The following is a 24,095-nucleotide window of genomic DNA, read 5'->3' on the forward strand; positions in this document are numbered from 1 at the left end:
AATTTATTGTTATTTTTACCTCCTTTTTATATAATTTTACATTTCTAAGGCAATTTTCTTCGTTTCATTAAGAAGATTGGTTGCTATAAAAGATGTTCTGAAAATATAAAATAATAAAACGTTAAAAAATAAATAAGAATAATAATAAAATAAAATAAATAAAATAAAATAAAATAAAATAAAATAAAATAAAATAAAATAAAATAAAATAAAATAAAATAAAATAAAATAAAATAAATTAAAATGAAATAAAATAAAATAAAATGAAATAAAATAAAATAAAATAAAATAAAATAAAATAAAATAAAATAAAATAAAATAAATTAAAATAAATTAAAATAAAATAAAATAAAATAAAATAAAATAAAATAAAATAAATTAAAATAAAATAAAATAAAATAAAATAAAATAAAATAAAATAAAATAAAATGAAATAAAATAAAATAAATTAAAATGAAATAAAATAAAATAAAATAAAATAAATTAAAATGAAATAAAATAAAATAAAATAAAATAAATTAAAATAAAATAAAATAAAATAAAATAAAATAAAATAAAATAAATTAAAATGAAATAAAATAAAATAAATTAAAATGAAATAAAATAAAATAAAATAAAATAAATTAAAATGAAATAAAATAAAATAAAATAAAATAAAATAAATTAAAATAAAATAAAATAAAATAAAATAAAATAAAATAAAATAAAATAAAATAAAATAAATTAAAATAAAATAAAATAAAATAAAATAAAATGAAATAAAATAAAATAAATTAAAATGAAATAAAATAAAATAAAATAAAATAAAATAAATTAAAATGAAATAAAATAAAATAAAATAAAATAAATTAAAATAAAATAAAATAAAATAAAATAAAATAAAATAAAATAAATTAAAATGAAATAAAATAAAATAAATTAAAATGAAATAAAATAAAATAAAATAAAATAAAATAAAATAAAATAAAATAAAATAAAATAAAATAAAATAAAATAAATTAAAATAAAATAAAATAAAATAAAATAAAATAAAATAAAATAAAATAAAATAAAATAAAATAAAATAAAATAAAATAAAATAAAATAAAATAAAATAAAATAAAATAAAATAAAATAAAATAAAATAAAATAAGATAAAATAAAATAAAATAAAATAAAATAAAATAAAATAAAATAAATTAAAATAAAATAAAATAAAATAAAATAAATTAAAATAAAATAAAATAAAATAAAATAAAATAATAAAATAAAATAAGATAAAATAAAATAAAATTAAATTAAATTAAATTAAATTACATAATTAACTATTAAATTAAAAGTTCTGAAAAATAAAAATTAAACCATTAAATATTATTATTTTTTATATCATCCATATTTATTTGTAAATTTATATAATTTAGCAAATTTGTTTTAATTATGTTTTTAGTTATATTTTTTTAAATTGAATTTGACAATTATTAATCATTATTAGTATATAATTAAAACTAACACTTTTCAAAGCCATTACCACTCTATTCTATATATGTATGTTTCTATGTATGTAAACGCCCTCCCCTACTTATAAATATATTATTATTTTTACTAAAACCAGTTTTTTATATTTATTGATTTTTTTTATTACAAATTATATTTTTTAAATTTTATTATTGAAATATATAGTATTGTAATTAGATTATGCAAGTTTGCTTGTAAATATTGGTGTTTTTAATGCATTAAAAGCATTTACCTAAGAATTCAAAGCTACCAAATATGTACATTGTATGTACAAAAGTTTTTTTCCTTATAATGTATGTATGTATGTATATACAAGTAGATTTGTATTATGTATTAATATGCATGCATTAAAGGTCAATTTATTCATAATTTGTGTACTATGTACATTGTATATGTGTTTATGTGGAAGTACATATGTAATATGCAACTATATATGTATGTTCGTATGTATGAAAACAAGCAAAATTGCTGAATATGTTTTGTTCGTTCGTCAAGTAATCCATTTTTATCTAAATTTTAATCAAGTGTTTTTCACTAGCACCAATTAAAAAATGTGTTTATGTCGTAAATGATATTCATTATGTTATGTTATACATATGTACACACAATTGTATATATAAATGATTTTTTTTTGTGTTTCACTTGCAAGTCATTGAAGTAGATATGTTGTTCTAGACTACTAGGGAAATGAAAAGGTAGAAAAAAACTAAATTGTTGAGACCGAAATTGTGGTAAAAATGTTATTGTTCAATTTTACTTAGAAATTTTGAAGAAATTTATATTCGATAATATTTTAGAAGACCCTAAATGCCTGAAAATTTTATTTTTTTATTATTTTGTCTCTCCAAATCTGTTTAAATATATATTTTTTTATTATTTATTATTATTTTTATTTTCCTGCCCGAAAATTCTAAAATAATTTTTTTAATATATTTTCACTCGAAATTTGTTTAATTTTTTTATTTATTATTATTTTATTATTTTTTTTTTGTGATTTGAATATATTGTTTTTTTTTTTTGGTAGCAGCTAATATTGGTATATTTAAGTTAATGTCAGTATTTGCTTGAAAATGAGAACCTAGCATATATTGTTCATTTGTTTATGTACACCTGCATTAATTTTTGGTACAGTAAAATTATATATCTGCAATATATTTCTAGATTTTTAAAATTATTATCAGATTACATTAGATATATTTTTTATAGTTTTTTAAATATTTATTTAATTCATCATTAGTTTAGCTACATAAATGTGTATCCATGTGTCAATTGTACAGAAATTTTATTAAAAGTTTTTGCGATTTTCAATTTTCCCACAATTTAACATTGATTTATTTTTTTCTATTTTCAAGAATTAATTTTATTTTAATTTTTAATTTTTATTTCAAATTTTTTTATTATAATATTTTAAATTTTTATTTTATATATTTTTTATATCTTTTTTTTAATTTTTATTTTAAATATTTTTAATTTTTTTCCAAATTAATTTTTGTTTCAAAAATTTTTAATTTTTATTTTAAGTTTTTATTTTTTTACTTAATTAATTTTTCATTTTATTTGAAATAATTATTTTTTCATCTTCCCACTAAGATTGTAGTTTTTGCTTTCTGCACTAAATTATTGTTATTATTGAAGTAAGTAAAAAAATGTGCTAAATTCACATGCATGTAGAGTCTGTATGTATGTATGTTTCTAAATTTGTTACACCACCACCGATAGCGACTTCCTGCGCACCACTACTCTACTCACATATATGTACACACAGATACATAGAGACAGAGGGACAGACACACAGACGAATAAGGCGCTTTCCGTTTCTACTTTGTTTCGCTCAACTCCCACGCTTCACCACCAACCGCCATCTGTGATTTCGCCTTTCGCTTGAAGTTATAAATTCAAAAAGCCATTTGTTATAACTGTAAACACGATGGTGGAGACGGTGAGCGGTGTGATGCGATGCAACGATGCAGTGCTATTGCCAGCTAAAATTTCCGCCCGTTTTCGCATGCGTTCCTGTGGCAGAGCAGAATGAAAGAAAACAGCAAAGTAAAATATAAATAAATAAAAATAAATAATTTGTGGATTATAAAATATTACTTGATATTTATTATCCTCTCCGGGTGGATCCAAACACTCGAATTCACAACAGCGTTCGCCTACACGGAAATTCTTACAGAACTGTAAATCAAAATTATAAGTAATCCATAGTATAAGCTCGTTATATTCATATATATTTCATAATGTTGTCACTTACATAAGGTGGATCACAATAGATGGCCTTGCACCAAAGCGGCTCCGAGTGATAGCAGACACACAAACTGCAGACACCCGGTCCGGGGACATACAACATGCCATGATTAACGGAATTGCCTTGGAAATCAATGCAGTCCTCTTCGAGTGCGGCTGTGGAGAGAAGCAAAGATTTGGTTTTATACTTTTTGTTTGTTACTATTATTACAAAGAAAATAATAATTTACTCTTATATGTTTATTATAATGAATTAGAATGATTCTGTAGAAAACCCTAATTACAAGCCGAATCTCAAAAAGTTTCATCTTTTTCAAATTAAAGGGGTATTAAACGGCCATTGTCCGATCGTCGATAACAATATGTCCTTCTAGGAATGTAAGACTGAAACTTCTTAAACTTTCATCCATCGGGAATATTTAAATATAATTGATATAAGGTTGTCAAATATCTCTCATCCGCCTTCTTGTTAAACCGGCATGTGACATCGCCCAGGAGATGGGAGTTAGTCACCAAACCATTTTAAAACATATGCAGAAGGCTGGATACCCAAAAAAGCTTGATGTTTGGGCATGATTTGACGCTAAAAACCTTCTGAACCGAATCAACCTTCTGAACTGAATCGCGATATACTGCTGAAGGGGATGGTGACTGGCCAAAAAAAATGGATCGCATACGAAAATATCAAGCGAAAACGGTCGTGGTCGAAGGCCGGTGAATCGTCTTAAACAGTGGCCAAGCCGGGATTGACGGCCAGGAGGGTTTTGCTGTGTGTTTGGTGGGATTGAAAGGGAATCATTCACTATGAGCTGCTCCGATATGACTAGACACTCAATTCTACCATCTACTGTGAACTACTGGACCGCTTGAAGCAGGCGATCGACCAGAAACGTCCAGAATTGGCCAACAGAAGGGTGTAGAGTTAGAGTTCCACCAGGACAACGTCAAACCACACACCTCGTTGATGACTCAACCTATGGGAGCTCGGATGGGAGGTTTTATCGCAACCACCATATAGCCCGGACATAGCGCCAAGTGATTACCACCTGTCCCTGTCCATAGCGAACGCCCTTGGTGGTGTGAAATTGAACTCAAAAGAGGCTTGTGAAAAGTTGCTGTCCGAGTTCTTCGCAAATAAGGACGGCGCATATTTGAACTAAATCCGATCACTGTAACACTTTTTATAAAGCATAGAATAAAGAGCAAAAAAGCGAATACATGAGATTCAATTATAGACGTTTCCTGACTTCGCAAAGGGTTTGCTTTCAGCTGTAATCACCAGCTCGACGATCGGTCAAGAACCTAACTTAACTTAACCAACATTGGATGGAAAGTTATTGGTAAAGACTTATTTGAAACAAGAAATTGAAAATAGGACCAACATAAGTTTTTTGGGGTTTTGAAGGAGACACGAAAAATCAAGAAAATTTTGAAAAAAAGTTACAAGTCTCAAGGGACACCCTTCAGCTATTATAAAAACTCAAAGATATATTTTTTTGATATTTTGGATCAAAACTTGCCTCTAAACATTTAAATTTCGGATTTTATTAGCTTTCTCGCTTGTCTATATTCCACACTCAGCTTTCCTCTCATCTGACCACTATTGAATAATACAATCAATGATAATGAAGTGAAGTGAAGATATATAGAGATTTGAAAGAAAAATGTCGAGACCACTCTCTTCTCAACAGATATGTATGTATATATGTATGTATATCAGTACTAAGCATAATTATAAAGTGGCACAAGTTGTATAGCGTAATTCTTAATCCTCTAGTGTATTCTGAAACTTCTTGTTTCCAAAACAGAAAAAATGTTAATAGGTGATATAAGAACTGTGACGCATAAAACGATCATCACGGAAACGTACGTCTATTTTAACCTTGAGATCTCTTTCTTATTTGGGAACCATATTGCACTAACTTATCAAGCTGGAGGCAAAGCGTCTATGTGCGTCACTAACTTATTGAATTGCTCTCAGATTACATATTTACATGATTACAGTTGTAATCCCAATCAATACAGAAAGCATCTAATCAATTCATAGTTCACGAGGGTGAGCTATACCTATCAAACCATATAACGTACGAATCGGTAAAAAATTATTAAAAACTGCGCATGAAACTAAACTCTACTAGATTAGAGTTACACACAGTTCGTAACAACAATAGTGATTATCACTCATTAAGGTTCATCACTTCGACGACTATTGGAATTATAAAACCAGATCTGGCAAATAACTAATGGCAATGCGGTTGCTTTGCGCTTATAAAGTTTAAGGTCAACGAAAATATTTTGGTTTCCTTGTGCGCACTTTGTTAGCGGTTATCTCTATCTGGGGAATGCTTTCGAATAATAGGCAATTTCTTGCCGCCATCAACAAACCGTTAAGTTGCTTTGACACAACAACAACAACAATTCGGACAGCCACTGCACCACAGAGTATTGAGTCAATTTCAAACAGCGCAACGGGCAGGCGAAGCGACACGACACAGTGCGAGTAACCATCAACAAAGTAACGGCGGTGGGAGGGCGACACAACATGCTGTGTGAGTGAGCGGTGTGAGGGTGAGGGGGAGGAGGGTTGCATACAGCTGGCTGATAGTGTTGACAATAAGAGACAACACAAAAGCAGCGGTCCAAAAATTGGGTGAACGCGTTGAATGAGTAAAATGTTGTATACTTAAAGTGCTTTTTTGCTCAATGCATAAACAAACACGAACACTGCAACACTCGTATGTGAGTGACACACACACATACACATACACACAGTGTTGCAATGGTAAGCTATTATCTATACTTGTTTATGGGAGGCAAATGAATTCCCGTTGCGAATTAGACGCCTTGCACGTGTTTGTTTTCGACTTTAGGGCCGAAGTCAGCAGCAGGAAGGATGTGTCAAACGGCAGTCCTGGCACTCATTCTCTTGCTCTCTGAGTGTAAGTGCTCTTCACAAGCACAAACGCACTGCGCAAACGCGGCGAAAAACGAATTTTCGCGCTCGACCGACGGTGGCTCGAACCTGGTTTGGTTGCAACATTTACAGTTTTGCTTTGACTTGTTGTTGTTGTTTTTCATTTTTTGACTTGCTTTTTTACCGACCAACCAATAAATAGCCGCATGCAGCCGAGCAGCAGATGTTATGCGTTCGCTTGCATCCAAGTGTTGCTGTTGTTGTGCGCGCAAATTAGGTGGGGTAGGGCTTAATGGGATGAATGGCGGCCCATTTTGCCCGCTCACACGTTCAATTACATGTTTGTTTATACAGATGTATGTATGTATGTATGTATTTGCCCGCGGTGAAGGTAATGTTTTACGTAGTCACCCGTTGGCTTGTCTCAGCTTCGCTCAGTTGTGTCATTATACCACTGACTGCTTTTGTTATTGTTGTTGTTGTTTTGCGAGATTTGGCTGGTGTTGCATGCATCACCTCGCCTGCTGCTGCTGTTGCCCTGTTCATTGCACAGCGTCGTCTAGTTGGTTGGTGTGCTGGGTGCTGATGTTGGCGTCTGCCAGTCGCTTGCACCTTCTGCCGCCCTCGGCGTCGCCAGCATGCCTCTGATTGTGTGCCAAATTGGAAGGCGCATTGGTCGCGATTACTCGGTTAGTTAGTGTTGCAGTTGGTGCACGCTTGATGCCACTGCTGCCACGTTAAACAGTTTATTGGAATAGTCAGACACTTATATTGTTGGTACATGCTATGCGAGTTTTCACTTTAAATTTTGTGAAGGCCCTGAACTTCAAATACAAGATGTCATCAGATGGATTTATGGAAACTTTAGCTTTAATCGGTCATCGTTGGTGAGTAGTTCGATAAGTTGTGACTTCAAATGCCGCCTGAGCTTAGACCTAACAGTTGTATAAACTCGGAATGTAGTTCTTACATGAAATAGAAAATCCATCAACCGTTCGGAGGTTGACTCTCGCCCTCTTCTTTTGCCAACTGCCGTGGTTTTATCGAGCGTTTCAATGTTTCAAGCTGCCTCCACACGTTTAATGGATTTTGTTAGAAGCTGACAACGACTCTAGGCGTAGTTGTACTGGAATTCCCCAGCTCAACAGCGATTAATACATAACAACGTTGCGGTGACTTGATTCTGAACTAAAATATCGCTTTCTTAAGAAGAAGGCTTGAAAATGCTATTTATTTCGATTCGACCAGGGTTATATAAAGACACTGGCAACTAATGTGGAGTAAGTATTAAGAGTAAGCAAAGCGGACCAGCTTGCAAGAGAGGGTACCCTAGCAACATAGACATCGGAGTGGAAGCGGGTGGGTAGTCCGTGGTACACTTGCCCTAGAGCGCTGGACACACTGACTTCGACCTGTGCAGTAGCGAGGTCTTTCTGGCCCGCAGTAGATCACTCATCTCGCCTCAATCATTGGTGAGCTTACTGGTTATTGTACAATAAATCCACATGCGTTGAGGTTAGGCATCAAGCCAGATGCTAGTCGTCAAAGCTGATTGAAGGAAAGCGAAAAGGAATCATCCAAGCACTTCCTCCTTCAATGTCCAGCATACGCCAGACTTAGGCTAAAACACCTCGGTAGGCACAACTTCGGCGAACCTAGCGCAGTGACTGAAATCAATATTAGGTGACTTAAGAACTTTATAATAAAGTCCAAGCGCTTTGTCGAATCATAAGGGTCTTGGCGATTCGTCAATTATATTTGGGTGTCACAAAGGACTGTCTAAGGAGACTCTCAGCAGTTATGAAGATCTATCCCTTGACCTAACCTAACCAAACCTAAGTACCTCTACCGGTTAACTCCTGGACATCTAGACCTTGCGAAAGTTCAGCAAGGCTTTGAGGCATACGTCATTACTTATGCGAATGGTCGTTTGAAGTAGTCCTTCATTGGATACATTCTAAGTTGTTTACTGAATTGATGGTGTATTCTATAAAACATTCTCTAAGGAGAAGGTGTCATAAGAAGTTTGAATTTTAGTCAAGTAACCTATATCTGTAGAAATATTGATTAACCAGTTTCGTTTTAAATTTTATTTTTCAGTGAAAATTTCAACTTTTTGTCATTATTTCGCAAATTTCACAATTTCTTCTTTCCTCCTCTGCTGGAATCACTTTCTCTTATTTTCTGTAAATATGTATATACAAACATATGAACATAGTCACTATGGGTGCTTGAGTAATTGCTTCTTCTCGCGGAAATTCCGCAAAAAATACTAGATCCACTACAATATACAGTATGTATATAGCCGTATATGGTAAAGCTAACTTGTGCCCTTATTTTTTTGCAGCGTTTGGGTTACCTACATACTTTCTTCGTCACATTCTTAAGGCTTTTGAATAATTAAAACCGCGTACTCTTTGTCAGTTGAGCGACAGCGCAGCGCAATTTTAGTAGCTTGACTCGGCACATATGAGAGCACTCACCTAGTCACTCTTACTCCCATGTATCCTCATAGATAAATATAGCCATATGCGCGGAAGAATATACGGTTCTGTATGTTTGCTGTTGTGTGTCTAAGTATTAGTGTCATAAGTTGACATGGGTTTGCTGACGGATGATGGCGTGTCTCGAAACAAAAAACGAAAAAATAAACTCATGCAATGCGCTTAAAAGTATGCTACTCGTATAGGTATAGATCAGCCAGCGGTTTGAGGCTGCTGGCGCTCCTGCGAGGTGGCAAAAGAAACAAGTTAACGGTGAAATTATGTAGTGTCGACTGTAACTATGTCAGCCGCGGTCGTTTTCAGCTATTGAGGCGTACAAATGTACCATTAAGAGAATGAGATGAATGTCGTGTTGCAGCAAAATTTTTGGCTTATGTATGTGTGTACATTTATATTTGTGTATGTATCACATGCGTGTTTGGCATCTCACGACCGAAATTGAAAGATTTGATGGTGTGAGAAAATTAAAGTAAAAGGATTACAAGAATATGAGGAAATATGACAAAATAAGTAGAATTAATTAAGAAATTTTATGCTAATGTTTGCCAATCACATAATATTTTTTGGCAGTTGCTGCATTATAACAGTAAAAAAATTTGCAAAGCACGCAAAAATTTTTTGATTAGCGTTATAAACACGCAAAGTATATAAGCGATGCGAGTTACAAAATGTGTGGCTGTCATTATTTTAACTTTTTCTGTTCCAAAAAAAAAATATGGAAAAAAATTATACAGTTGAACTTCCATAACTCGAACTTCTCTAAGTCGAAGTTCTCCTTAACTCGAACTCTTGTATTAGCAATAGAAGTAAAATTTCATATATATTACCTTCCATAACTTGGAAGTACCTAAAGTTTTTTTTTTGTGGATAATGGTGATTCGAGTTAGAGAAGTTCAACTGTAATTAAAAAATAAAAGGGTTGTATTTTCTCTATCTAATCTGCTTTACAAATTGATATTGGTAAAAAGATCCTTTGAACCCAAAAAGTAGGCTATATAAAATCAAGTGACACCTAACCTTTTATACATATATTCACAAGAAGGTATTTTAGATGGACGAATTCGGACCACAGCTACACACACAAAATGGTGATAACCAAAAACCTAAAAAGCACTATAACTAAACCATAATAAAATTATGAAAGTAAAATTTGCTATAGAGGTTCTCACTAGGAAGTAGCATATTTAGATGAATTCTTTTTGGGAAAGTGAACGTGGCAACTCCTCTTATATAGTTTTCTGTATATATATCATAAACTGCTAAAACTTTATCAATCAAATTTTCTGGAGTACTTTCCTTAATAATTAATACATATTTAAAGAATAATTTGTGAAATTAAAAAAAAAAAAAAAAAAATCCACTATTGTGACGTCATTTCCGGTGACCCCTCGGAAATCAGTCGCGTCCGCGTTGTCAGTATAACTCCTGACAGAATCATTCAAAATGAAAAAAACTGAAATAAGTGTTTTAGGTAAGACCATAAACTCGTGCTTGAATGAAGGAAAGGCAAAAACAAGTAAATTTGGAATTTTGGCAGACATTTTTCCAAAAAAAAAAATAAAATTTCGGTCAAATTTGCTTGACTTTTCGTTTTCGTTCAAACATGAGTAAATTGTATCTCGAACACCTGTGCAAAATTTCATCAAGATCGGTTGAGTAGTTTTCGAGAACATTTGACAACCAACTTTGAAAACACGGTTCCGAGAAAAACACGTTTAAAGTTTTGAATAACAATAATACCTGACTTGGAGCGCACACCTTCCAAAGGCTGTATCTCCGAAACTATTATTCGGGAAACTATTATTTAGAAAAATATTCTTGAGATGTTGTAGAAATTAATAAGCAAAAAAAAAAAAATAGACGAAAACCACGAAACCCATGTCACCCTTAATGGTTAATGGTGTGACACCGACCACTTAAGTGTCGAAAAAAATTCGGTTCATAAAATTTTGTTGTTCTGTTCACAACCACAGTTTCCTTTCCTTATTTCAAGCATAGTTCGTCTAAAATTGCCGAAATCGGACTATAATTTTCAAGGCCTCAAATATCGAATATGAGCAACTCAATGCTTCTAGCTATTTTTTTTTTATTAAAAATATCGGTAAATTTCTCAGATATTCTAAAGAAATTCAAATGAGATATGTTCCTTCTATTAGTGTGCCTCTGTGCCAAAAATGGACAAAATCAGGTCAATAATTCTTCTAGCTCCCACATACTACATATTCGGATTTTCGAACTTCCGGTGTACTTTATACCGTTTATATTGGTTAATATGTGAGATACTTATAAAAATTAAGTGAACGTAAAATCTTGGATAGAATGTAGCTTGGTAGTAAAAAAATATCCAGGAATTATTCCAGTATAGTAGTATCTGCAAACTATATATAATATAATGATTTTCGTTATTCTAGTGAATTTTATGCCGAATTCCACCTGCATTAATAAATAAATGTTTAGAGTATAAAGGCTCTTCCTAACTTGTTTGTCCTAGGTTTAACAAATATCTTAATTTTTAGCAGAACTTTATAAAATGAATCCTTAAACTTGAAACAAGTTTAAAATACTCTTAATCGAATTCTTGTATATTCGACATAACCCAGAGAACTTTCAGTTATTTGGTATCTCTGTGAGGCGCAAAGTCTCACACTGTTATCTACGAACTGTATATTCTGCTTGTACAATTCGAAGTCGATTCCGAATGCAATTTGAACACCTTTAAAAGAAAGGTATATATGTAATTAACTTACTTCTCCAATATGTTTTTTCTAAATTCGTTAATTAGTAATGCTCAATATAAGTACCCACCAGTCAACTCATGTTGAAATAAATAAACCCTTCCAGCTGTCAACACCAGTCCACACAATTAAATTGCGCTAACAAGATTGTGATTGCGTTTGTGTGTGTACGGCAAATCCAATTAATCGATTTATTTTTGTATTTAAACACTCTGAAGTGTAACATTTTATTATTTGCGCCGCATGAGCTTTGTCTATTGTCTTCTCACTACAAGCCCAACGGCAGTCGACAGCCGTCAGCGGCGCTGAGGAGGACCAAAAGGGGGGTGTTAATGCATATTTAACCATTGATTGACCGCAGACAATGGGAAGCAAAGCGAAAGCGCTTTACTGTGCAATATTTTGACACACACACACACACAGGGAATTGACACCAATCGACACATCGGCACAATCGACAAATGGCAATTGACAAAGATGTGCTTAGACACTTGAGCCCTCGGAGATATTTACATACAAACGTCGCTATTTATTCGCCAATCTAGAGAAGAGACGATAGCTCTCGAAAACACTTGATGGCGAAGGAGAGATGCACATACAAGACTCAGAAGCTGTGTGTTAAATGGGGTTTTTGTGTGGAAAGAAGACAAAGCAAACGATTTCTCAGTGAATGCGGCTGGTTTATGTAGTGAGTGAGGGGGGTTCTTGGAGTATAACAGTATTTTGAATTGAATAATTTCTTCCTATTTACTTCTATCAATTGCTTCAAAGTTTGCTTATTTGTTCCTACTTGGGTTGTTTGAAAAACTATTTTCACTTAGAGCATATTTAGAACAAGATGATACGATCAGGTCTTGAAGAAATCTCATTTTTTTATTTAACTAATTGGGCTCTTCATTCAGCGTATAAATATAGCACTCGTTATATTTTCAACGATCTAAGTATGCCCTGTAGGAAATTGTTTCTGCTCTGGTGCTACAAGTACTGGTTTTTTTTCTAAAAGAGTGACTCGGGGCATTTAGAATAGTCAAATATTTTTAGATTCTCTCATACAAATTTGACCTAATTTTCCTAATTTCTAAACTATAAATTTCCTACTGTGCTTTTATGAATGAAAAAGTCAACATTTCTATGAGTGCACTCAGTGTCAAGCAAACTATTTATTTTGTAATATTTCAAGTACAAATACATAGTAAGTGCTAAGCTCCATGTGTTTAAATGAATATTTGTGTACATCCGTGAGCACGCCAACGACAACGAGTGCATAATTCATATGCACTAATGCCACTGGAGACACTGTGGCAAGGTAGTAGTTGTCGCTTATCACCTCGCCATCTGCATCGACCGCAATTCTCACCATTGTCGAGCATATTAAATAAACTAAACGATTTCCAAGTTGAAAGGCAAACAGATTAGTATTTATTTATACACAAATGTTTTTCGTTGTTGTATGTATATAAAAATGTATACCATGTACGAAGAAAAGTACTGGAATTGAACTTGTGAAACGGCAGTCGAGTAAAGATGGTGGCTATGTAGTAAAGTTTATGGTAATTGTAGCCAGTGAGTAGTTAATAATGACAATCCTGAATGAGATGCGGTAACTAATCTGCACGAGGCTTTGAAACCGTTCGAGGCTTTAGAAAGCTTTATTGGTCCCATTCTGTCATATTTGTATTAAAAGTTTCCTAAAGTCTCCAATAACGATCTACCGAGAAGTTTTATTTTCCTCACAGAGAAATTTGAGTTCTAGCCTCGATGAAAAATGACGAATAGACCAATGCTGCTCTTATGAATGATTTTATGATATCTAAGTGCTGCTGTCTCTCAGACTAAGAGCTAAACCAGTGAGAGTAGTATATAGTGGCAAACCTGGTATGGCTAGATGCGAGGAGTTCTAAAGACTTTTAAGCTCACTGGCTCGTTAAAATGATGATATTTTACCTCTAGGTGAAGACGGAGGGTATTTGAGGTTAGAATATCTATAAACATATCTTCCACCAGAAAAGCATGTTCTTGTGTTTATTTTTATACTCTCGAAACAAATGTTGCTAAAAAGAGTATTATAGTTTTGTTCACATAACGGTTGTTTGTAACACACAAAACTAAACGAGTTAGATATAGGGTTATATATACCAAAGTAATCAGGGTGAAGAGTGGAGTTCGAATCCGAATGTCTGTCTGTCCGTCCGTCCGTCTGTCCGTCTGTGCAAGCTGTAACTTGAGTAAAAATTAAGATATCTTGATGAAACTTGGCACACTTATTTATTGACACCATAGGAAGGTTGCTTTCGAAAATGAGCAAAATCGGACCACTGCCACACCCACAAAATGGCGAAAACCGAAAACACATAAAGTGCCATAACTAAGCCATAAATAAAGCGATGGAAATAAAATTTGGTATAAAGGATGGCACTATGAAAGGGGCATATTTGGATGTAATTTTTCTGGGGAAGTGGACGTGACCTCGCCCCCTACTAATTTTTTTGTATATATCTCGCAAGCCAATAGAGCTATATAAACCAAACTTTCTGCAGTCGTTTTTTTTAGCTATTTCCTTATACAGTCCAAAAATGACAGAAATCGGATAATAACCACGCCCCCCCCCATACAAAGGTTAGGTTGAAAATTACTAAAAGTGGGTTAACTCACTAACCAAAAACGTCAAAAACACTAAATCACATAAGAAATGGCAGATGGAAGCTACACTCAGATTTTTTTACAAAATGGAAAATGGGCGTGGCGTCGCCCACTTATGGGTCAAAAACCATATCTCAGGAACTACTCGACCGATTTCAATGAAACTTGGTTTATAATAGTTTCCTTGCATCCCAATGATATGTTGTGAAAATAGGCCAAATCGGTTCACAACCACGCATACTCCTATATACCAGAACTTTGAAGACTATCTGAATCGCTTACTTTACAATATACAAAGTAAGCACTAGTGAAGATATCGGTGCAGAGCTGTGCAAAAATACCATGTCTATAGTGTGGCAGCCCCATTCTAAAAATCGCCGAAATCGGACCATAGGTTTTTAAGGCCCCATATATCGAACATGAAGACCTCGGTTCTTCTAACCTAATATGTGGGTTAAATTGTGTATTAATATTAAATAAATGAATGTCGAGAGTATAAATTGTTCGGTCACAACCGAACTTAACCCTTCCTTACTTGTTTTCTATTAGATTTCACAACTGTAGATGTTCTACATATAATTTATATACTTGTATATAATATATTTCAACCTGCGTTTGTGCTCTCTCCGGTTTTATTGTCATTTATTTAAATGAACGTTTTATTTATGGGTGAGCAAGGGAAGATAGTTAGTTGCCTTAGTCTGAGAGAAGTTATTTCAAATGCCAACTCGACAATGGCAACAATAACTATAATTCTAAGTAAAAGTGTGCAATTTTGTAATTATTTTTGTTTGTCTCAAACAATTACCATATTAAAATACATACTATGTAGTGCGGCACGCGATTTGCCAACGAATATTCATTATAAAAACGCTGATATGAGTATCATTTGCAACATTTTATTATTGAGTGGCATGTTCTGCTGCATCGAAAGGACTCTGCGGTTTAATGTGGCCTTCAAAAAGTCATAAAAATGAAGTAAATTAGGAGGATAGGATTTTATTACAATTTACTAGTATTTATTTTAATTGTTTGATGTCAGTGTCGTAAATTCATAAGTTGTAAACTGGTAGTAAAGGATTGTATGGCAGGATTTTAGATATTTTAAACCAAAGGCAAGCACTTTTCGCGTAAAAATTAATGAAAATTTTACATAAAATCGTCAAAAAATATTTGAAAAATGCCAGCAACAGATTTCATTCTCTTTTAGATTTTATATGGAGGCTCCGCCAGTATGCATTGAGTATATAAAATATCAATTTTGACTTTATAAAATGTTGAAATTCCATAATTTCCTGCACTTCAAAAACTTTCACTCAACTTATATATGTACATACATATGAATATTACAAATTCCCAGAATTTTACTTGAGCATATGTCTATACATATGAGCAAATATATCGTCGACATTCGCAAACAATCAGGCTACCTTGTCAGTTGCAATTGCATCGCATTTCTTCATTGCATGCTAGCACGATGTTGCACCACGAGAGTCATGGCCGTGTACTTCTGATTTTATTACTATTATTTTTTTTCGGATATTTTTGTTGTTGCAATTTTCTTGGTTTTAGCATTTCTCAATGCTAAGCAACAAAATATCATAGTGAAGCAAGAAGTACTACTACAACAACAGTAACAACAGCAACAACCAACCATATGAGCGTGTGTACTGTGCCGGCATAAATGTGGAATATGAAAGTGTTGCCTGCCGGTTGAGCAGACGTGCCCTTATGGAGTTACGAAATTGCCTTCAGCATTGCCATTTCGGCTGCAAAAGTATTCTGTTTGTAATGTGTGGTATGTTGGTATATATGACACATATAGCTATACGAAGTGTCCAAATCAAAATCGAAAATTTATGATAAGGTCAATGCTGTTATTAAGTATTCCAACTCGGTAGCTTTAAAATATTGATGAAACTTGCTTTATGAGTTTTTTGAGTGCTTTGATTTGTGCTCGAATAAATTCAGTGAACTGAGAATGTTGGTTTAAGTATTTCAACAGCCATATTTAGTAGAAAATTAAATACGCAATGATTGCAGTTTTATTGAGTAACTAAGTTGTGAGAATATGTATTATATATAATTTAAGAAAAAATAAATAATATATTTTGGTAATCAAAATTAATATTTTCAGATATTTAGATTTTTAATGCAACTTTAAATATTATATTGGAAAGTTTTGAATTTTGAAGTAATTTAGTCAAGATAGGAACTACTATTTGTATTATATATAGGTGGCGATATGTTTAAAAAGATGTTAAATAGGTACTTTTATAGTTTAATAATCCCTTTAAACTAATTTCTGATCAGTTTTTTTAATTCTCATTAAAGCCTATTTATGGATTAACCCAATTCAATATCTTCATATACAATGTTATGTGCGAAGGTTACTCATACGCCCAGTGGAACATCTCGAATTACATTGTATGTTGTTGTACCATAGTGAAATTTTCTATTTAATTCTAAAGATACTGAGGAAAAATTAACTTAATTTGCTTGCTTGCTATAACCGAGAACCTATAAAATGCTATAACTACGCTGCAAATAAAGCTATGATGAATGAAATTTTGTACGGAGAGTCACAGTATGTAAGGACATATGTATGTATTTTGATGTAGTTTTTTTTTTTTTTTTTTTTTGAAAAGAGGGTGTGGTCCTTAGTAGGGCTTTTGTAAATATCTTCCAAACTGCTAAAGCTTTGTAAACCAAACTTACTAGACACATTTAATATCCGATTATATAGCAAGAAAGTGTGTGAAAACGGAAAATAAAAGACGCCTAAGCCCACTACAAGGGTTACATTGAAAACTACTAAAAGTGCGTTAACTCATAAACGAAAAGTGTCAGAATCACCTAATTTTAAAGAAGTAAAGGCAGAGAATACCTGCACAGAGATTAAAAAAAAAATTGAAAATGGGCGTGGCGCCGCCCACTTTTGAGTTAAAAACCTTATCTCAAGAACTATTCTACCGATTTCAATGAAATTTGGTGAATTATATTTTCTTGACGCCCTGATGTTGCCAATGGGAAATTGGCGAAATCAGTTAATAACCACACAACCTACTTGCTATATAACACAATTTTGAATTCTATGTGATTTATTCACTTTTCAATGAAGATTTCGAAAAAAACTCTACACAAACACATCATTTGCGATGTGACATCACTCATTTAAAAATTCTCGATATCGGATTAAAAATTATCAAGGCCCCAGGTATCGAACTTGAGGGCCTCAGTGCAAATGCATAATTTTTTACCAAAAATATCTGACGGTTTCTCAGGTATTTTATAGAAATTCATAGGAAATCCTTTTCTTTTTATAATGTTCCTCTGTGCCAAAAATGATTAAAATCGCAGCATAACTTCCCCATGTACCAGACCTAATATTAGATTTTTCCAATATCCGGTGGACTTTATACCGTATATATTGGTTAATACATATGTAAAACATATTAGCAAAATAAAGTGTACATATAATATAATTTTCGAATTATGTAGCATGGTGGTGAGAAGAACTGAAATCTGTTCAGGAATTATCTCACCCCTTATATACTATGTATATATAAGACATGTATGTCGGTATGTAAACTTTGGAAGAGGGAATATACATGATTTGAAGAACAGAATATTCATTAGAGATCGATTAAACGTACTTACAGACCAAGCAGCAACTGTTATTGGGTCGGTGATTGCATTGAAACGACAATTCATTTGAACATTTTTTAAAAAAATATTCTGAAACTACATTGTATTTGAAAAGCGAATAAAAAAATTCCAACAATTGCAGAATAATGTCACTAAAGTAACTAATAACTTAGTAAAGTACAATCTACAATATATAAAATCCGTGTATATGTTATATTGCTAATGTAGAATAACACTGCCACAATAATTTCACATCTTTCAATAATGTATCTAACTGCATATGGAACATCCTGACAGTGAAGAGCAATTAAAGTTTATTACTTCGCATATGCAAATTACTACTTGTATATATGTATTTATTTAGGTCAGTCGATACACTTACATATGTGCATCTATTTGCATATAATCCGCAATGTTACATTCTCTAAAATTCTCACGGATTCTACTTTGCAAATTATACATATAATTTTAACGATTACTTTAATAACTCATAATTATGTAATTAAAAATCGCATAATAATTACCGCTTAATGTAAGGCATAGAGTGAAGAGTAGCATGAAAACCGATTTGTGTAGCGACTCCATTTTCACTTTTCCCCAACTAGAAGTTTCCGGCAACAAGTTTAGAGATTCCTTGTAGAGTGCGGTGAAGTGAAGTGAAGTGAAGTGCTTGTTCACTCGCTTATGCTCGACGACACTTGCTGGAGGCTGCCGTTGCTGACTGGGGGCGCCACTTAAAAGCGACTTACACTGGCGGCGTTTAATATGTAAATTTGCTGCTATTCTATTCTATTTGCACTTTTGTTGTCACTATTGTCACACGGAGCTTATGTTTGTGTTGCTGTGTGGCTGTATGTGAGTGCTTGTGTGTGTGTGTGTGTTTGTTTGAGATATAATCAAACGGCAAATTGCGCATAAAAGTTAAGTGGAACTTGTCACTTTCTTCTTTTATATGCATACATATATGCTTATGTATGTCTATATGTGTATGTACATGTGTGGGTGCGCTCAAAGTGGCGCGTTTATTATATTATTAAGGTACTAAAAGTAGTTTATTTGTATTTTTTAGATTATATTATGCTGCATAAGTTATATCACAGTGAGAGGGGGATTAGCACGAAATTCTTTGTTAATAATTGAAAATTATTTAATTTATTTTATTTTTCACTTTTTATATTAAAATAATTATTTTTAATTTTTTTTTTTTAATTTTTAAGTGGCACACTTAAAAGATTGCACAATTATTTTGCACACGTCTGCAGTTATTTTTTTTCAAGTGCTCAAGTGTCAATTTAAATACGCTTTAAATCTCATTAAACGACAGCAATGTGCTTGTTATGCGTGGAATTCGGTCTTGTTGGACACTGTCAATGTGCCGATGTGTCGCTTGTGCTCGCACAGCTTCTTAAACGACGCTGAGGTGTGACTGGGCGTATGATTGCTGCACTATATTGTTGTTGCTTTAACCATCATTTTTTATTACTGCTTTGTATATATATATATATAAGTATGTGTAGTAGTGTTGTTCCGCCACCCGCACAACTTCCTACACACATTAAATTATTCAATTTTTATAAATTATATGCCACGACGACGAAGAGACGGACAGCCATTCTTTTCATCCAATTTGTTGTTTATTTGTTAGTTTCTTGTTTTCCTTTCATGCTCTCGCACTTACTGCTTTGTATGACTTTTTATTTTCACTTTTCTTATACTTGGCATTGATCCCATAAACTGACCGTTAGAATGTTGTTGTTTTTGTTGTTAGTTGTTGCACTTTTTTTACTTACAGTTATTTACTTTACAAAAGTAACTGTGTGCATTTGTGTTGCTTGTGTTGGCTACTGGCAGTTTTGGTTGATAGTAATTCAATGGAGCCAATGTGCCACAGACCACTCACCAACATACTTATGTACATAAATATACTATATAAGTAAATATATTATATAAGTATGTACATATGTATGTATCTGTAGCATTTTGGCTCTTTATCTCTCCTCTGTTGTCGCAATCGGAAAGTGAGCTGCAGCAAATGCAGCGTAAATTTTTGTGGTTATGTTGCAGCTGCGTCTCTAGAGCCTACCAAAAAAAACATTTTTTTATTGCTTTGCCAATGTCACTGCAGTCACAGCTGCACGGGTGGAGCAGTGCGAAATAAAATGGCATTATTTATGACATAATACGGAGATTAAGAGATAGTGAAGAAGGGAGGTAGCACATATATTTTATTATATTAAATAAATAAATTAGCGGTGAGTATATTTGAAAGTGGAGGATTCTTGAAAGTAACTTAGTTTATAGTGTCATATTGCCTACTTATCAACTTCGTTATGTTCGACCCTGGAAGATATACGTCGGGTCAACTGGTCTAACCTTGGCTGCAATGTTCATAATAAAATCCGAACTATTTTCAAAACTTTCTAAATACTTTCATAATTCGAACTTTTATAACTCGAACATCTATAACTCGTAGTTCTCCATAACTCGAATTCGTGAATTGGCAATAGAAGTCAGAAATCATACAAATTAATTTCCGTAACTCGAATTTTTTTGTGGATTATGGTGATTCCAGTTAGGGAAGTTCAACAGTATACTAAAATGTATCATATTTAAAAAATAAATTTAAATAAGTAAATCGCAAGAGGTCAGGGCAACTCTTCACCCTCAGTAAGTTCAAATTTTCCCTAATTATACGGGTTCTAACTGGTCATTGGCTCATCGAGATTCACACAGCCAACCTAAAAAAATTACTGGACTCTAGCTGCAGAAGCTGCTGGAGGAGGATGACAACATTTCCGTTTGAAATGCACGCCTTTGGGAGATCTCGACAAAAGTTGCTTGGATCTCACTTTTTTGTGCATTCTCGCGAATTAGCGAGATTTGTTAGATTCTAGGCGCTTTTGTCGATTCTTAAATTAAATTGAAGGTGTAAACTTTTTTGGCATCACTAAGGACTATCCTTAATAGTCTAAGTATCTAAAGTGTGTTTCCTCCGTTGTGGAACACCCATTGAACCTAATCTAACCTCTTCCACCACTTATTTTTGAACTAAGAAAATTATTGAAAATTATTTATATTTGAATATGTATTCTAAGGCTTCTCAATATTTGTAAAATTTTACCTTCATTGGGCAACAGTTTAATTCACTAAAATTCACTTGTTAAAGTTCGTTTATTATGTGCGGATTTAATAATGTCAAATTCAATGACAATCGTGGTCAAATTAATGACACTTATCATTTTACTTATCCGAATATTTTATTGCACTTGTTAAAGGGGGTTCCAAACATTTAGGATTTTAAACAAATCGATTTTGAGTATACAAACACAAAATTTCAAGTCTATCCGACGAATATTTTCGAAGTTATAGACACATTAGTGAAGGCTCGCCGACTACATGTAAAGTGCTTCCAAAACTTTAAACTCGTTTTTCTCGAAACGGTGTTTTCGAAGTCGGTGAGCAAGATTTCTCAGAGACGGCTGAACCGATCGGTCTGAAATTTTTACACAAACTATATTTTTTAGTGGTTAATCAAAGGATTTTCCCATCCAATGAAAAGTTCTTATTTTTATGAACAATTAAAGATCCAAATTTTGGTCGAAAATCGAACATTTTGCTTTGAGTAGCCGCCATTTTGTAAGAAATTTTGTTTTTTGCTAATTCCTTCGATCAATCACTAGATTATTTATTATATTTATGAAATTTATTTGGTTTTTGCATTTTAGATGATCGAGTCCAGAGATATCGTGCTCACCGCAAGAGGCCTTTTTTGCGGACCTTTGCAAAATTGACAATATCAACGTTCCCGATAATTATTTTTGGCAATAAAAAAATATGTCCATATAGTTTAAGGTTGTCATAATATACCTGCCAAGTTTCAAATCAATAAACTAAATAGTTTTCTTAGAAAAAATTCTTGAAAAATGCCTTTTTTCGACCTCCTAACTGTATATAACCCCTTAAGTATATAGACATTATTATGTTCCTAAGGGTATAGCGACTGTTTTTTACCACAAGTCGTGTGCTATTCATCGGATAGCAAGCTGCCGTGCAATGCATTCGCTGAACATGTGCTAAAGTTCCTTTAAACTTTCAACAACAACGGTTTATCTGATTTATAAGCATTTCTCTAAATATCAAAATAGTTTGATTTAATCTCTCATTTGACCCGCCTCAGCTGACGAGTGGCCTAATTAATATATATAAAAAAAAAGATATTTGCTTACAGATTGCGATCGCAATACCTTAATTGCTCAGCATATTTGCCTTCATTTAACTGTCAATTGACTGATTGCCATTGACTAGTTAGCAGTATTGACGTTTTTCTCTGCCTGCTAACGGTCAAACAGCTTCGATAGCTGCAAGGATATGCGTATCGCACGCGCTTTATAATATATATATATATATTTACATCAATTGATTTTTTCTAATACATTTTTAGCGCCTGGAAATATATGTTTATATAGTATAAGTAGATATTTATACATTATATTTAGCCTTTCTAGTCTCCAAATATTTTGTTAATTTTCAGTGTTTTACTGAATTGCTGCTAACTTGTATATACTTCTTGTTGATATATACGTACTTTGTACCTTCAGTGTTTTTTAAGGACCTGCCAGCCTGCCTACTCACTTTTCGCTCGCCAATGCGTGACCCTGATTTCTTTCAGCGTTTCTTTTGTTGCTGCTTTTTTATTGTTATGCGCTCATATAATATTTATATTGAGTGTTCTTTGCGCTTTGATTTTTTTCTTCTTCTTTTCGTTGTTTTTTTGTTTTTCTCTTCTTGTGCACCAAATATTTACAACGTGCGCAAAATGACCGAAATGTCAAATGGAATGCGAGTTTATTGCTGGCAGGTGATTGCAATAAAAGCAACAATGAACGAATTAAATCACAAGAAATTTCCTAAGCAAAGCGCACACACAAACAAACACACGCAAATGCCTTTACATACATGTAAATATGTAAGCAGTAAGGCATTACAAGGAGCAAATGCGTGTGGCTGCAGAGGAGGTTTTGAGAAAAAAGAATTTTAACGCAGTTTCACACACACACACAGATACACAATTGGAAATTATTTTAGTTAATTATTTTATGAATTTTTGTCAGTTTATTATATATACATTTGAATCCTGTATTATTTCACTATTATATTATATTTGAAACGCGCGCGCTCAGTACCCAGGCCAACGGATCAAGTCCTTTCGAAAGCGTCCAATTGGGGCGAAGCTTAAAAAGAAACTGACTGTCTTCGCGTGCAGCTGCTGCTCGTATTAAACTAATATGCATTGAGTTGCCGTTAGATTCGCCGTTACCGATACCGAGACCCACGAACACGATGTGCGCCGAACAAATGAAAGTCGAACAAAACAGTTATTTTTGCGGCAGCCAACATGTCGTAAGCGTGTTGCGGCGTTTGAAGCACTAAACCTACATACATACATATATACATACATATATATATAATTTTATACATATGTGTGTGAGAAAGACATTAATATATCATATGTATGTGTGCCTGCAATGCTTCCGCGATATTACATTACATTGCTGGCAAACGTCAGCGCTGTTAGTAACGCACACTGTAAACTAAGCGGTGACGAGATGAGCTTTCGCCATTGCATTGGTGGAAAAGCTTTAGCGCACTTTCACACACACACACCAACACAAACACACAGGTACAAATTTCCTCATCAAAGCTTCAATTTCCTCGCTTGTTTGTGTATATTTTTAAACACAAATCACCAGCCAGCCCAGCATATAAAGGCGTTTGTATGTGCCAGGGTGTGTGCGCCATTTTCCACTCGAGTGGAATGTAAATTTTAGCAACCCGCTAAAAGTGAAAATAATAAAAGTTTAAGTGGCCACTTTTTGGCGTTTCAAACACCGAGACCAAGACCACTGACCACTC

The 24,095-nt window shown here is 33.0% G+C and overlaps 1 protein-coding gene across 5 annotated transcripts; it reads right to left on the bottom strand.

Annotated features, from left to right (window-relative positions):
• Nucleotides 1-1,350: 1,350 nt before the first annotated feature.
• Nucleotides 1,351-23,472, bottom strand: Dgcr2_2 (uncharacterized). Of its 5 annotated transcripts, none has more exons than XM_054231314.1 (5): nt 23,366-23,472; nt 18,707-19,223; nt 3,749-3,897; nt 3,592-3,672; nt 1,351-3,507 (listed from the first exon to the last, which is right to left on the bottom strand). In XM_054231314.1, the coding sequence occupies exons 2-5, from the start codon at nt 18,765-18,767 to the stop codon at nt 3,382-3,384; spliced, it is 417 nt and encodes a 138-aa protein (XP_054087289.1). In that variant the 5' UTR covers nt 18,768-19,223; nt 23,366-23,472; the 3' UTR covers nt 1,351-3,381. The 5 variants fall into 5 exon arrangements, with proteins under 5 accessions (XP_054087289.1, XP_054087291.1, XP_054087288.1 ...); XM_054231316.1 differs by having other exon boundaries at nt 18,707-19,023; nt 23,366-23,459; XM_054231313.1 differs by having other exon boundaries at nt 18,707-19,262; nt 23,366-23,455.
• Between the last annotated feature and the right edge of the window lie 623 nt (nt 23,473-24,095).

The sequence above is a fragment of the Zeugodacus cucurbitae genome, chromosome 5 (genome assembly GCF_028554725.1).
Source record: "Zeugodacus cucurbitae isolate PBARC_wt_2022May chromosome 5, idZeuCucr1.2, whole genome shotgun sequence".
Lineage (NCBI taxonomy): Eukaryota > Metazoa > Arthropoda > Insecta > Diptera > Tephritidae > Zeugodacus > Zeugodacus cucurbitae.